Source organism: Misgurnus anguillicaudatus, chromosome 25, assembly GCF_027580225.2.
Source record: "Misgurnus anguillicaudatus chromosome 25, ASM2758022v2, whole genome shotgun sequence".
Classification (NCBI taxonomy): domain Eukaryota; kingdom Metazoa; phylum Chordata; class Actinopteri; order Cypriniformes; family Cobitidae; genus Misgurnus; species Misgurnus anguillicaudatus.
In genome coordinates, this window is record NC_073361.2 from 18,608,139 (window position 1) to 18,625,534 (window position 17,396).

Below are 17,396 nucleotides of genomic sequence, written 5' to 3' on the forward strand. Positions count from 1 at the left end.
CCAGAGGACATATACCATTGCTTATTCTCACAAACCCCACTGGCCCTCAGCGAGAAGGGGGCTGAATTGAAATGCCGGCCTTACATGTTCCAGGAAGCTGCTTTCGGCACAGCCACCTGTCAACTCTGTGTGTCTTTGTACTGTCAGAATCTTCACTTTTGGCATTAAATCAAAGGCTCTATACCTTGGGGTCACAACGGTTCGTGGGTCAGCAGAGGTGCTGGAATACTGGACCATTAAAAATGTGTCACGGACCAAAAGTGAAAAGGGGCTTTACTTAGTCAGTATGAAGGTATATTTTCACAGAATGTAATTATGTAGGATGATTTTATGTAAATTACAAATAAATGACTTCAGCTGGGTTTTCGTTCTACACCAGTATATATACGTATGTTTACAGTTGGGTGCATGCTGTGCATTGACGCTTAAAGCAGCATGTGTAATAGTTGCCGTAATTACAGCAACAATTAATACAGCAGTATTTTGTGTACATAATAGAGCTCAGCGTGCTTGAAAATAACATATAATTTAGATGCTTTAAAATGAGACGCAAAAACCCCCACAGGGAGACCTGTATATAAAAGATCCATTATGAGCTGAACCTTCTCTCCCCTGAGAGCCTACTTCTGCAAACAACATGCACAATGTTTCAGATGTGTAGTCGGGTTTTGTATAGGGCCTTATTCAAATACAGTACATTAATATTGCTTGCATTTCAGAATTAACAAGGATAAACCTATGAAAAAACATCAAAAACAGTTCAAGCATTATGTTGCCATGTGGAAAACTAAGCAGCAGCAGATAGCACAATTAAAACCACAGTAAAAAAAAAAAACACACAGTAGAAGTAAACTCAAAATAATCTGTTTTCGGTTTTAGTTTAAAATGTCCTCTAAAATTTAACTAAACATGCAAAAATGCATTTATCCACCAAACAAGTAAATAATAGATATGAACAAAGAATATCACTCTTGGTGTATTTAAATATTTAATGGATAAAAGTAAAGTGTTAGCTAGCACTGTTGTGATGTTTGTGATTTGCTTTAATCTACACATTTTCAACCCAAAATGCTGGGTTATTTTCAACCCATTAGGTAAAATTTACAAATTTTCTTGGTTAATTTAACCCCAGGGTTAGGATCATCCCCTTTTGACCCAATACTGGGTTAAAAAAGAACCCAGCATTTTTTTAGAGTGCAAAAATGATTTTCAAGAAAAAAAAATTCTTAGTATTTTTGTCTTGTTTTCAGTAACAATATCTAAAAATTCTTAAATTAAGATGCTTTTTATTGATGAGCAAAACGACTATAGAAAATTATTCTAGTTTTTAGACCAAAAATATCAAATTTAAGTGATTTTGTGCATAAAACAAGCAAAAAAATGTGCCAATTGGGTAAGCAATTTTTTCTTGAATTTAGTGTTGTGACCCCCCCAAAAATTCTAGTTTTTAGACAAAAAATATACAATTTAAGTGGTTAAAACAAGCATAAAATATCTGGGTGAGATATTTCTTCTTGAATTCTTAAGAACTTAAGATTTTTTTGTGATTTTTGGTGATTTCTTTTCACCACATTGACAGATATTTTTCCTTGTTTTAACCACAATTTCACTTAAATTGTTTATTTTTGGTCTAAAACCTTGACTTAGGCCCAATCCCATTTCTCTGTCTTACCCCTACCCCTTAGTTTTGCACGTTCACTTAAGAGTAACGCTGGTTTCACACAGAAAGCATGAGCAGCGCGTGAGTTTTTTTGGCGCCTATGTTAACAAGTTAAAGCATGCACACCACACGCTTCAGCAGGGCGGGCTCGCATGGCAGGAGCGTCGCTGAAGCAGCAGTGCTGGGGTCGTTTCGGCGTCGGCTCTATTTTTGCTGCGCTGCTCACGCTGAATTACAGTGGCAGTGCATTGTTTATGGTTTAAATCAGGGGTGTCCAGACTTTTTTGTGTGGTGATCTACTTTTAAAATGATAAAGCCAACAAGATCTACCTGCTAAAAAAAACACAGTTAAATTTTTTTATGACAATTTAAAAGCGTATTGGGACTATACTGCATATCTCTACATTGAATTTAAGGCTGTCCCCATTAGGCTACTCCATTCTTTTTGAGGAGTTAAAAAAGTCCTTGAGTACATGTCAAGTACTGCTTAAAATAGCGGAGATGCAGTTTAGTGAAACAAACTAGAAAAAGACAACAGTATGAGAAGCCTCTCTTTAAAAAAAAGAGCAGTGCGATGCGGCTTTCTATTGCTAGGCAACCACCGAGTCAGCTGTCTTGTCAATCAAATATTGAAGCGTGGGTGCTCTTTTGCTGTTAACTGTCATATTAGCAGAAACTTTAAAAAGAGGGCGCTTGCTCTGACCTTGTTTAAGGATGAGAGGTGCACAAACACGCAGGAGAGAGTGAGCAAGTGGAGTCTGGTTCTTCAAAGCAACTGTAAACTTCACTCACCACAACGTAAGGCCCGCCTCTCCCCTCATTCGATTGGACAATGGAAAGACACGAATGACGTCGGGCACTTCTCCGCTCTCAGCGTTCCTTCAAAGGTGTGTGCTGCGGCCGGCGACAAAGACCGCAAGGCGTTCAGAGCGCATACTGTAAACATAGCTTAAACAGCGCGCAAACTCTCCCTGTCCATAGAATATCATTCAAAAAAGGGGCCTGCAACTGCAATAAACGCTTTTGATGTGATTGGCCCCTCTCATAATGCCTATTTCGCCCTTTGTTTTCCTATGCTCATGGAGCATCATGTAGCCTACAGTTAACTTATGTGCGATCTACCGGCATTGCCTTTGCGATCGACTCTTTTATCATAAAATCATGAATGTGACGCCAAGTGTGTTTCAAACAGTCATGACTTTGAGCAATTTTAAAGAAAGCAAAGAAATATTTAAAAACACACTGTAGCCAGAAGAATGCGCTGTCATTTACTCTCTGCCCAGCACTAAATTCATCCTCATCTATCTAGAAGTTAATAATCTTCAGAGAAATAGACTCATCTATAAATCTAAATCTTATGCTTAATCTGTTGAAGGGAAACACGATCGACTGCTTCATGCTGTCAATCACTGATTGATTTTTTAATTTAACGTAAAACTTCAGAGAAACAGATGTAATAATGTGCCATGGGCTTTTTATGTCTATAATTGTGTATTGTGAACTTGAGATTTTTATACTGTTATTAAACTGCACAGTATGCGCTGCAAACGCAGCCGGTGTGAAAGCACAATGGCCACGCATGGCAAACACCAATTGGGATAGCTCTTACTCTCACGTGAACGTGCAAAACTAAGGGGTAGGCGTAAGGGGTAAGACAGAGAAATAGAATTGGGCCGTAATTTCTTAGGTCATTTTGCTCATAAGGAAAACATCTTTATTTAATTTTTAGATATTTGTACTGAAAACAAGACAAAAATACTACGTAAGAAAGTCATTTTTTGCAGTGTAAGTGCAGAACTCCTTGGACGCATGGCTCATTGAGCCCCACTGAGATTGTGCCTTAAAGGAAGGCTATATCACAGATATCCATATCATTAATTTAATGGAGTAAAAATCGATGTTCATTGGACAAGAGGAACTTAACATATCAATTAACATATCGTCAGGGCACTGTGGTTAAAAGAAGTTCAACTTAGAAAAGCATGTCCTGAGACTACTACATTCTGTTGTATATAGCGATTGCAGAAACAATAAGATGCAATCCTAAAAAATACACTGTCCAAAAGAATGGTCACTAGCTGCCAGTACTCTTTCAAAAAATGAGTACTTCAAAGGTACATATTTGTACCAAATTCAAGGTAGATAAATGGCACATATTAGGACCTTTCCAAAGGGTACTGCCCCAGTGACAGCTTGTGACCATTTTTTCTAAATTCAAGAGGATGTGATTAATAACGGACAATCTTCATTTCGTTAATTTGTCATATAATTAATCACACAACATTAACACGCCAAATTGACAGCCTACTGTAATCCGTTTAGCTTTTTCCTAAATAAAAGATCTCATTCTGTTACAGTATGACTCCAGAACTTCCTGTTTAATTAAATTACATTTGCAATGAGAAAGTCACAAGAAAAAATAAAGCAAAAAAATATCCAATTATGTCCAAATCACAGAGATAGATTACCATGTTGTCACATCTGTTGTCGATTTTCGCCCAATTAATCTTAAGAACGTGTTTTTTTCTGAAAGCGCGGGTCTGGTGTAATGGAATGAGCTTTTGTAATTTGCACAATAACTCACGGCTGGAGTTATTGTTGTGATGAACTAAACGGTGCAATATAGCGCACAAATGTGTACTGAACTGACAAGAAACTATATCAAGCCTGTGCACCTGTGAAATTGAAGTTTGTATTATATTGTTTGCATTAAAAACAACAGCTTAAGAGTGTTTGTGAGGGTATTGTAATGAGACAAAAGAGTCTGTTCCTACTGCAAGTCAAATTATCACATTTCTGGGCGTGCATCTCGGTGAGAGGGAAATGTTTTTACCTCCTCTCTTGTTTAACTTGGCATATCCAGGTGCATAGCCACCGGTGAACACAGAGGAGCTGGTAAAGGCATTATGCGGGAGCGGTGTGACCAGGGCTTCATCACATTTTTCTGGAAAAAAAAGGAAGATTGGAAACATTATGATCACACACAAAATGACAACATAAATCACTGAAGCGGCACTTCAATTTAAAATCTATCTGTTTTGCTACAGTCAAAATGTCTTTGCCACAAGCAAAGTACAGGAGAAATGAGCGAGTCCAGTGTTTACTGACAGTCTTGCTGACTTTAGACCTCTTTGGAATCTGTGGTCCACCGGTCATTACTTAGGTCTGAGGGTTTCACAGTTAAAAAAATGACTGTAAGTACCCAAATCCCAACCCATGCATTTTTTTCCAAATAGATAAAGGTAAATTAACACACACACACACACACACACACACACACACACACACACACACACACACACACACGATTTTGGTTAGAAATGTGTCAAACAATGGTCTCTTCAGGTGTAAATTGGAAATCACACTGACAGTATTTTGCAGCAACAAAGTGTCATTTCCCACTTTTATCCACAAAAGTCATTATTTTTAAGTAGAGCTAGCAATTTGGGAAACGTGAGTGACAACAGCTGTTGAGCAGAAAGTTGCGTTTATGCAAATAAGCAGCGATGCGATTTGGCCTCCACCAATGGGAGTGCAGACAATAAGGTTCATGATACTGCAGATGATTCTGAACGTTAACAACCAACGGTTTAGCGACTAGTCGACCTCAACACGCGTAATTGCTGTCTTTGTGAATGCACCTTAATACCGTGTTACACTGAAAATAATGATAAATCTTCCTTTAATTAAATGAGGAAAAGTGTCATGTGCATGTGTTAATACCCAAAACAACACGTACAACAAATAAATACATATCACATTGTGCACATCAGGTACATTCACTGTAGACATGTTCGTTGATTATAAAGTGATATTAAATCCTTAAATTTTGTTTTCTTTTACACGTTTCTCTGGGTGCATGGTGTCAACTTTACATAAACAACAGTTATCTGGTATCCAAAGTCCCTCACTGCAAAAAATGCCTTTCTTACTTAGTATTTTTGTCTTGTTTTCAGTAAAAATATCAAAAAATTCTTAAATTAAGATGTATTTTTTTGATGAGCAAAATGAACTAGGAAAATAAGTCTAGTTTTTAGACAAAAAATATATAAAATTTAAGCAAATTTGTGCTTAAAACAAGCAAAAAATCTGCCAATGGAATAAGAAATTTTTTCTTAAATTAAGTGTTTATGAAAAGGAAAACTTATTTCAAGAATTTTTCTTCTTATTCCATTGGCAGATTTTTTTGCTTGTTTTAAGCACTAATTTACTTAAAGGTCTAGCGGAAGATTTTCCTGAATTATTTAAAAGAACCGCCCCTCGATATTTTAAAAAAAATCCACCCGGAAAACGGAAATCTTCTGCTATACCTTTAAGGTTTATATTTTTGTCTAAAAACTAGATGTATTTTCCTATGTCATTTTGCTCATCAATAATTTTTAGATATTTTTTTTACTGAAAACAAGACAAAAATACTAAGTAAGAAAGTCATTTTTTGCAGTCCTCTAAGGCTTTGTCCACACGAAGCCGGTGCATTCCCTATCCGATAATTTTTTTTCCTTGTTCTAAAAAAATAATCCGTAAACACGAAACCACTGAAACCGACTGAAAGCGGTGTAGTATATATGCCGGACCAGTATGGGGTGCTGTAATTCTGCCACAGATATACACTCTACACGAAGAAGACTTTGAGCATGCGCATAACCAACGTATGATGTTGTCCATTATCGCTTGTTGCTCACCACAATTGCATAGAAGCAATAGATTTTGCTGTAATAAAGCTAGTAGGCTTTAGCAGCTTCTGTAGCACGAACACAATCACGTAGTCCGCCGTTATTGTTGTTGCTGTTACGTGTGACGCTTCCGACACGTGATGTGATGACGTTTTCGCTTCACAAAAATACGGATTGGCTGTACACACGAAACCGCAAGGGTGTCGATTTCAGAGATATCCACTTTAGGACCTGGTTTCAAAAAATAGCGGTTTCACTCTCTCAAAACGCTGGATCCGTGTGGACGAAACGGCAATACGATAACAAATTTATACGTATACAGTGATATGCGTCTCCCTGTGGACAGCCCCTTAGAGACGTTTTTACATTCTGCGGACAAATTTGCAATGCCTTTCAGGCATTTTAGTCATTTGAGACCAAATGCTATTTTCTTAAAGGGACACTCAGTCTAATCGGATTCAATGGATTATGCTAAGCTATGCTAAAAGTGCTAGCGCCAGACCAGGAGATGGATTCCAAAACGGTAAAAATCAAATGTTTCACTCTAGTGGAGCTGGAAAATTTGCATATTTTCAAAAAAGTGCCTTTGTGTATGAAATGTGCTATACAAATAAACTTGCCTTGCCTGCCTTGCCTTGCCTTTAATTATTATTACTCTGTAATTAATTATACAATTACACTGTAACTTTAAAATAAAATGTGAGTGTTGCATTTATCGTGATACAGAAATATGGCATATTGTTAATATCTATAGTCTTTGTTGTGTATCACTGTATTTTTTTAAAAAGGCTAAAAAAAGATTTTCTGCTATGCTACACAAAAAAAGTTTTCAGCGTACATGGAAGGAAAACAGGAAACACTAAATTGCACATACATTTCGATGATGAGCAAGAAAAACAGCTAGTCTATGGTAAATGCAAAGACAACAATCCCAGAGCAGCCACAGCAGAAGTGACTGATAACGGCAGTTTGGTGTATTCAACATGAAAGCACAAACAACACATCCTCTATATTTGCCTTCAGCTGTAGCGCGGTACATTCAATCACTATCCCTGGAAGGACAGGAGCTGTTGATATGTAAGGGGGTAGAGAGACTAGAGACGGCTGCTGCCTACTGCCTGTTCTAATGAGTACCTGCCATGTTCAAGCATTATTTGTCTCCAAATCCCAAGTCAGATTGGCCTTTATACCAGGACCGTGAAACAGAAATGCATTTGACACGCATACACTTACTAAGAGCTGTATTTTTTTATCATTCTCATTCGCAGCAGACGATCCCCATTGCCCAGAGGACACGTGGAAACGGCTCGCTCTGTCATATGAACCTTCTCAACCTGTTGGCGGAGAGCAGAAGTGCCCAATTACAGTTGACATTATAGTGTCAAGAGAGAGTAATTACCGTAATCTGCATGGTGTTACTGTGGCAGTCGGAGATCGAAAACAAACAATTAAATGATTTAAAAACTCAATAGCATTTTGGGATTTCTCTCGTGAAGATAATGCTCAAAATGTGTAGACCTTTTTCAAAGAGTGAATCGATTGAGCATAGCCATGAAAACAGTGGTATCTAAAGTCCACCAGCAAGGAACTGTCAAGGGTGCCATAAAATCTTCTATTAAACTGAAGGCTGTTTCTTTCAGTGAGAGAAAGTTGGAAATTAGGAAAGCGATAAAAGAAATTCAAGAAAATTCAATAAATAAATGCCATTTTTCAGACTCAGGCTCAGACTACAAAAATGTGAAATGGTCACATTGTACAACCATTTGTGTTGTTTCTACACTTCCACAAATAGTTTAACTATTTGGGTACTTCCCAAACCGATTGTTCCGACTACTTTTTCACAAAGTTGTATGGTTGGAACTGTGGTTAAAAGTATATTTTCTTCTTATATATCCATTATTCTGTCCAATTGTAATTTATAATAGTAAATAACTTCCAGTTTATATCTTTTAATTTGTCAGGAGAATTAAAGCACTGCTTTTGTGAACAAAGTGGGAAATATTCGTTCTGTCAAGGTCGCCTGGCAAGACCGATCTCCACAAGAACACAAGTCCATTCTTTGCGTTCTTGAAATTGAGAAACAGCCAAAGAAGAGAAGTAGTCTTCAGGTGTCATGTTCATTATTTGCAGCAATAATCTAATATTAATTAGATCTCGACCAAATTAATTAGTAGACATACTTTACCATCTATGTGACGTCATTAACTATGACGTAGAACCAACCAGCCAATGACAGATGTCCGACCAAGTTGTTTTCAGCACTAGCTTGTTACTTTCTCCAACGAGGTTCCACATAATTTGTTAAGTAAACTCAACGAACAATTATTAAGTTCATTTAACATAAGAAGATTAAGTAAACTTAACAAACAACAGTTGAGTTGATTGTACATAAAAAAATTAATTAATGATGACAACATTTTTTTAATAATGCCATTTTATAAACTCCACCCCTTTTATCTAATAACTCCTTAACACTGAATCAATCAATCATAGTGCAGCTGCTTAATACAACTAATCATATAAGCCTCTTAATTATAACTTATCAAGTACATCACAAATATATTTGAAACAAAATGTTACATTTCAAACCATTAATTTGTTTGTTTTTGTTCTAATTATATATCAGAACAAGTTAATTCACTCATAGTTGGCCACAGGTACCTATCTAATGGTGCTACACTTCTGCAAGAGGGTGCCAGAACAACAACAATTACCCATAATACACTGCAGCATCATTAGCCAATGAGATGCCAGTCTGTATTGGTTTTATTAATCTGTTAATTTTACACAACAATGTTATGTTGGCTGAACAAATAATTTTTAAGTAAAGCTGACAAGACACACCTTTTTGTTGAATAAACTCAATTAAATTAAGTTCAATTGTTAAATTAATTTTTTAAGTAATCATCACAATATAAAAAGTAAAACTGACAAAAGGCGAAAGTTCATTGTTTTGAGTGTTGTTTTATAAGAAACAAAACCCAGTACAGCAAAGTTCTGCTATTGACCTCTGTCGCTCGGTGGCTACTGTGAAAGTACTGAAGTAGCCATCCCGATAAAAATCCTAAACGTCAAACATGATACAATCGTGCTTATAATAGTGTGCGATAAGATTAGGAGGAGGAAGATATGATCTGTAAACTTCTCACATTACCAGTTAATCTGGGCTGAACATTTTCTCTCAGGCAAAGATCCTGGATAAATCACTTAACAACACCTGTAAAGTTGAGAGTGTTTTAGGGTATAATATAACTGTGTGGTTTGGACGAGTTACTTCTGCAAATAAAGTTAAATTAGAAAGAATTACAAGAGTAGCCGGAAAAATTATAGGATTAAAGCAAAAGTCAGTTGCTCAGCTTTATGAAATTGCTGTCCAGAGAAAAGCTTTGATTATAACAAGAGACACAACACATCCCTTGAATCATGTTTTTGAATTATTACCATCACGTCGTCGTTACAGAACACCAAAAGCAACTAAAGCAATATATAAACAAACCTTCGTACCAAATGCAATAAGTCTTTTAAATAAGGGTTAGGAAATATATGATGTATGTTTTTCAATATGGTATGTATATATTTATATCCATTTTATTACTGTGAATGTTGTGTATTGGTAATTGTTATGTGATATGGCGAGACCAAAGATAAATTTTCAGCTTTGGCTGAACAATAAAGTACTACTACTACTGTAGTCTAAGACTGCAACAGAAATAGCACTTCAACATTACTAAAATTAAGTAACTGTCATTAAATTACAGCAAGCACACCTTCTAATCAGGCAAATAAATGAACAACTTTATGATATTTGATGTTGCCTAGTTTTTAAATTGTTGGACAAGTAATCCAAAAGTTTTAAAAATCCTAATGACAAAGCTTGACCTAAGCAAAGCACTTACCTCCAGGTCTATAGGAGGACTGACCTTTCAATAAGTTGCTTTGGATAAAATTGTTATTTACCGTAAATTAAAAAGCAAGAGACAGCAATAGAGATGCAAGAGATCAGCCGTCTGTACGACAACAAAAACAGCACACACCTGATTGTATATTTTTTATTAAATTATTTTAAAATAAGTCTTTCATATACGTTGAAAAAGGTTGGATAATGACTCATGGTGAGATGACTCATTGGTGTGTCATTAATAATAGCTGGTATTTCAGAGTAAATCATTTTGGAATAAGACGTGGAAAAACTTTGGCAAAGCTATTTAGATAATTTATGAATCTGCCTTCATCAGCAAATGTTTCTATCCAGTTGTTAATGAGAAAATCAAAAAACAATTAAAGCTACAGACAGCAATGAAAGGGGATATGCATTTAAGTGGGTAAATATAGAAGGAATATGGCAATGGTATATTTTGATGTACTGAATAACTATAGTCGTGACATCACCATAATTTGGAAGTTTGTTTTAGAAGTTTTCATTGTTTTTTTTGTTTTGTAGCAAAATTGTGTGAAATAGCTGTCCAAACACAGCCCCGATATCTAAAACAAGGTGAAATTTGGGCTGTCAGTGAAAATTGAATAGATGTCAACCCCCCAAAAAGGGAAAAATAAATAATCCCAAACAACGTAATCAAATCTGTAATCAGTGTTGACTGCTAACATGATGGAATATCTTACATCTAGCAAGTTATTTTGGCAAACCCAATTCAAGTTTTGATTTCGTGTTACTTATAGCCAGACATACTGAGTCTATAGTTAACTTAAACCGTAAAATGACGACTGCTTGCTGGGATTGTCTCCAATTGTGGTTTTTGGAGACAATACACTGTGTTTTTGCGATCTTACAAAATTTTCTGAAACTCCAGAGAAGATCTGCCTCAGTCAGACTGGGCAAACAGCCGTTGATTTTCCAGGGTATTTGCGGAAAGCTGAAACAGTGGAAATCAGATGGATCATCTATCAGGATCACAGCGAGACGCATTACAAAGAGACCTGCATTTCACCGTTCAATCCTAAAACAAATTTCATCGTGTTCCAGAGAGAAAGACAAAGGAGAAGCCTGCCACAAAAATAGATTTACTCGTCCATGTGACATTTTCGACTGAACAAATACTTCAGCCTTTGGCAAATAGCACGCTGCCTCTCTGATGCTCACTAGCGGAGTGACCATAATGATGAGCTGCTCATTCTATCATCTGTGCACCGTACGTCAGACAGTATTACTATCTGAAATGAAAGAGTACACTATAAATTAAGACCCGCTCCTTTTTTGAAGCAGAAACCTGAAGATAGCAGGTATTGGCACAAAACATCCCCATGAAAGGCCACTTGGAGTTTATATAAACCTTTGACTTTGCATGTTTTTAATGTTCACTTCTGACACAAATTCTGAAAACATTATTGCTGCAGCTGTGCTATTTAACAGCATCATTCAAATACCGAATCATGAGTCCTTGAGCTTTCAAATGATACAGCGGTTGTCAAGATACATATTTGAATGCAAGAATTACATGTGAATAAATACCAAATGGCTCACCGGTGAACCACCTGTTTTTAAAAAGCCATAAGGCTACAATTCATTTTCTTTTAAGCCAAACATTACATAGTTTTATTTATCTGCATAATACTTTTTCTGATAACAGTCACCCATATAAAGCATAAGCTATATAGCCAACAAAGGAACGGAGACAAGGGGACATTGTGCACTCTTAAAATACACAGCACTGTAAATAACACAACTTAAGCTCATTATCTTTGTTTTGCATAGGTCAGCATGTAGGAGTGTTTAAGAAACGTTCGTTTGAAAAATGTTCTCTGTGTTGCTTTATTTCTATTTCTATTTTTAAAAACTACTAATAATAATGGACACACAAGCCTTTGCACTATGGGGAAAGATTACTGGTTGTTATTGGAGGGTTATGAGTGTGATTCACCTTGCCCGGGGTACACATCACATACCCAGCATGATCATTATAGTCTGATGGTTAACTCCCTCTCTTCAGCATTCTGCCAAGAATTACTTTTTTCTAAAAGCAGTAAAGTCAGTGTTATGTATAAAATTATTTTCTCACAGTATGCGGGCCATAATAATGAAAAGGCAGCTACTCAGTGCTTTCCAACGTAATTGGAAACTTGGAAATGGAAATCCGTGCAATCTCCTTATATAAAATCGATTTCGTATTTGCAAAGATTTCAACATCAACAAATGATGATTAAATGAAGAATTTCATTACTTTCAGCATTTTTAAAAACTGCATCACTTTTTGGATGAAGTGATGCTGAACAGATCACGGCAGTCTGACGCATCCTTCACGACTCAGACTCCAACTTCTATGGGGAATTGCGCCACACAAATTACATTCGGCAGAATTTTTGCAGGGAATGTTTGCTTTGTTACCTGATTTGCATGATTCCTTTAGTGAAGGTGTTAAAACAACTCAAACGACCCCCTAAGTTCCCCAATGAGTTTTTACAAGTCACTACTGGCAAGCCATTTTAAGATGAAATAAATTTGGAACACTGAGATTATTAAAATGACACTGATGTTAGCTTCTGTTTGATGCTGATGTGTTCAGTCTTGTCTATGTGGAGCAGGGGACTAGAATATCAACATTAACTTTACTTAGCCAAAGCCTCTGAGGTTTGTAATCTTTGTCAAAGTACTTTTGCTTCAGGTGTTCTGCTATACATGGTACAGTAGCGTTTGTTTGCAATTACAGAGGTCAAAAGTTTCCTGTAGGTTTTCACCAGGTTTGCACACACTGCAGGGGGGATTTTGGCCCACTCCTCCACACAGATCTTCTCTAGATCAGTCAGGTTTCTGGCCTGTCGCTGCGAAACACTGAGTTTGAGCTCCCTCCAAAGATTCTCTATTGGGTTTAGGTCTGGAGACTGGCTAGGCCATGCCAGAACCTTGATATGCTTCTTACAGAAGCACTACTTGGTTATCCTGGCTGTGTGCTTCGAGTCATTGTCATGTTGGAAGACCCATCCTCGACCCATCTTCAATGCTCTAACTGAGGGAAGGAGGCTGTTCCCCAAAATCTTGCAATACATGGCCCCGGTCATCCTCTCCTTAATACAGTGCAGTAAAACACCCCCAAAGCATGATGCTACCACCACCATGCTTCACAGTATAGATGGTGCTCTTGGGATGGTACTCATCATTCTTCTTCCTCCAAACACATTTAGTGGAATTATGACCAAAAAGATCTATTTTGGTCTCATCTGACCACATGACTTTCTCCCATGACTCCTCTGGATCATCCAAATGGTCATTGGCAAACTTAAGACGGGCCTGGACATGTGCTGGTTTAAGCAGGGGAACCTTCAGTGCTATGAATGATTTCAAACCATGACTTCTTAATGTATTACCAACAGTAATCTTGGAAATGGTGGTCCCAGCTCTTTTCAGGTCATTGACCAGCTTCTCCCGTGTAGTTCTGGGCTGATTTCTCACCTTTCTTAGGATCACTGAGCCCCCACGAGGTGAGATCTTCCATGGAGCCCCAGTCCGAGGGAGATTGACAGTCATGTTTAGCTTCTTCCATTTTCTAATGATTGCTCCAACAGTGGACCTTTTATCACCAAGCTGCTTGCTGGCAATTTCCCCGTAGCCCTTTCCAACCTTGTGGAGGTGTACAATCTAGTGTCTTTGGACAGCTATTTGGTCTTGGCCATGTTAGTAGTTGGATTCTTACTGATTGTATGGGGTGGACAGGTGTCTTTATGCAGATAATGACCTCAAACAGGTGCATCTAATTTAGGATAATAAATGAAGTGGAGGTGGACATTTTCAAGGCACACTAACAGGTCTTTGAGGGTCAGAATTCTAGCTGATAGACAGGTGTTCAAATACTTATTTGCAGCTGTATCATACAAATAAATCATATATTGTGATTTCTGGATTTTTTTAGATTATGTCTCTCAGTGGACATGCACCTACGATGACAATTTCAGACCCCTCCATGATTTCTAAGTGGGAAAACTTGCAAAATAGCAGGGTGTTCAAATACTTATTTTCCTGTATATTTGAAGTCATTCAATCAAAGATGGGACATTGACATTGTAGTCAATGCCAGCAGCAAAACATAAAATCAACAAGAATCAAAAGGGACTTTAACTAGCTTTCTTTTGTCTCCTATCTTTATGTGCACCTGTGCTTGATGAGCACATCTTGTCCTGTTGGCTGCTGACTGTCACCTGGGTGTTTCCTGAAAGCTGAAGGGGGCATTTTAATCATAGTCAGGTCTCGACTGAAGTAAACCTGAGTGATCAGACTCTATGCAAGATCAAATTCTGTTTTTCCTCCATCCAATTCTGTGAGCATCTGTCAGGTCTGATTTGCCAGAGCCCCCAGGTACATTTGATTATGTGTGTGTGCGTGTGTGTGTAAGTTGCTAGTGACTGAGGTGAAGATGATGGATACACTTGTAAAGGATTAAAAGCATTTTGAAAAATGTTGCTGTCAAATGAAAGCATGAAGTGTGCTAAAATCAAGTTTATGAGAATAATTACAACATTTTTAGCTCTAAGTAATGGGCCCTTTTGATTTCAACAATAGATTATCATCTTATCAGTCCATAATTCATCTCACCCCAGTAATGAAAACTTACATCTGACTGTTGAGAATTTATTATAGAAAAGATAAAAATGAAAGAGAAAGATAAAATGAAAAGTGGGTAACTTTTTGAAGTTGATAATGAAGCAGGATAAAAAGAGAAATCATGCGGGGGATTTTATATACGTTATATACGGGGGTGTAAAAGTTTAAGACCACTAGTAAAAAAAGAATTTATTTTGCACATAATTTCATATAACACAAATTTTTCCTCACAAATTAAATTAAGAAAGAGACAAGGATGTACTGCAAGTGAAGCGAAAGTGACGTAATGACCAATGTATTGCTTTTAACTCATTCCCTGCCAGGCATTTTTTTTTAAGTTGCCCGGCAGCATTTTTATTGATTTTCACAAAAGGTTCACAAAATGCCTTCCAGCTAATTTTTCTTCTATAAATATATAAACATACAAATATATCAAATGAAAGAACAGACCCTCTGGTTTCAAACAAACAAACAAAACGGGAAAAAAAAAACATTTCATCCTATCTTCATTCATTCTCATTTTGAAACCACTCAAATATGGGTAGGTGTCTTGAAAAATACCAAATTTTGAGCAAAAAGCTGAAACTTTCTTGGACTTTTGTTAGAGATCAGATTCAGAACGATGATCAAAACAAACAGGGAACTTAAAATGTTGTTAAATTAGTTTTTGCTTCAGTTTCTTATAAATTGGGTAATCAAGTGGATAATAGAATTACAGATTACCGTAAAAACTCAGGAAAGTGTCATTGGCATGGAAATGTTTTCTCTTAATTGACGAGATAACTCGTCAATGGCGGGGAAAGAGTTAACCCATCCAGTGGGTCATGAACACACACACACATACCTGGAGCAGTGCACTTCTATCACTGCAGCAACTGGGGACCATGAGACTCGAACCGTCAACTTTCGAATTTCAAGCATGACTCTCACGGTACATTCACACGGGGCGTAAGCATTAACGATTAACGGAAGGCTTGTCTGAAGCGTTGCCAACAGCCAATCACAGTGGCCACTACACATGCTCCGGTCTTCCTTAAACGTAATTGGCTAGCTCTGCCTAGGTTATTTACATAAGGCGATCTGATTGACTGACGCACGCGTTGCTGCTTAAAAAGTTGAGAAATGTTCAACTTCTGCAGCGAGCAACGGCAATGACGCGGGCCGACGGATCCACAATTCAGTTCGGCAACGTATGACATCACCCATTAAAAGTGAATAGGAAGCGTTAACGCTTATGTCCCGTGTGAATGCGCCGTCAGGGTTTTCCGCAGCACTTGTAGTTCGGGACGGCCCGCCTAAGCTGGGAAACCCTACTGCCTTAACTAGGTTGCCAAAAAAAATTTTTGCTGATATGGGCAGATTGACAATCTGGCAAATGCCAGAGGGGCCGGGCCATTTTTTATGTGGGCCGGTGAGATTTTTTTCTACATATAGAGGTTACCAAAATGTTGACAAATCAAAATTAAAGGTTCTGTTCACAGAAGCCACAGTGAACGACTCCCAGCCAACTGAATTACACGACCGAGCAAGAATTTTAAGTTTTAAGAAGTCGGTGTTTCTTAAGACAAACGCAAATTCCAGCCAATCACATTACAGAGCTGAGAAACATTCCAACCAATCAAATGAAAGAAGGCGGGAGTTTATGTTCACTATGTTTGAGCGTTTGTATAGTGCTTTACACATGAATGTATATTGTTTCAAAGCTATTTTACAGAAAATGCATCCTTATATTAAAAAAATACAGATAATCAGCAAACCCAGATATGCAAACTACTTAACTTTAGGTCAATTTTGCCATTTTAATTTAAAAATTAAATTTAGATTATTTGTCATGTAACGCTATTGCTGCAGTGACTGTCAGTCAAGCAAAAAGAAACAACAGATGTTTATAGCAAACAGTATAAGATAAAGTATGAATGTGTGTATATTGTGGATTAAATAAGAATGGAAGAATTTACGAGAGGCCAGAACTGTATCACACAATTTATATTTTATATTTAGTATTTAATAAATAATTGTTAAATGTAGTACATAGTCTGTAGTCTATTGCACAAAGAAGCACATTATCCAAGTACTTTTACTTCAAATCCACTTTATCCCGGCCTCAGACCATTCAGAAATACCGGTTTGTTGGCAGAATCCATTAAGAGTCTTATAAAAAAATGCTAATGTACAAGAAAACATGTCAGACACACAGAAAGTTTTGCAATGAATTTCTGAAGGGTAGTTTTTTGTAAGTGTATGTACTATCGAGCTGGCATGGACCTCTTAAAATTGTGCAAAACCTAATGAACCATGTTAACTCAGCATGATTTAACAATGCTCCAAAAATGGTCTTGTGTGCTTCAATGGAAGCAAGAAAATCTAACCTTTTAGCTTATTTGATAATAATAACTTTCAGTTTATTACCAGACTTGAATGTAATTGTAGACTTTTGTATCCCTGTACTGTATGCTTTTGAAAGACACAGCATTTTATCCATTTAATAAAAAAATAATCATCCGTTTAACTAATG

The 17,396-nt window shown here is 37.0% G+C and overlaps 1 protein-coding gene across 1 annotated transcript in view; it reads right to left on the reverse strand.

Moving 5' to 3' along the window:
• Window positions 1–17,396, reverse strand: part of cntnap2a (contactin associated protein 2a) — a 459,495-nt gene that overhangs the window by 280,755 nt on the left and 161,344 nt on the right. Inside the window, exon 2 of the mRNA XM_073864211.1 lies at window positions 4,494–4,604. Within this exon, the coding sequence (XP_073720312.1) occupies window positions 4,494–4,604 (111 nt within the window). The remainder of the gene's footprint in view (window positions 1–4,493; window positions 4,605–17,396) is intronic.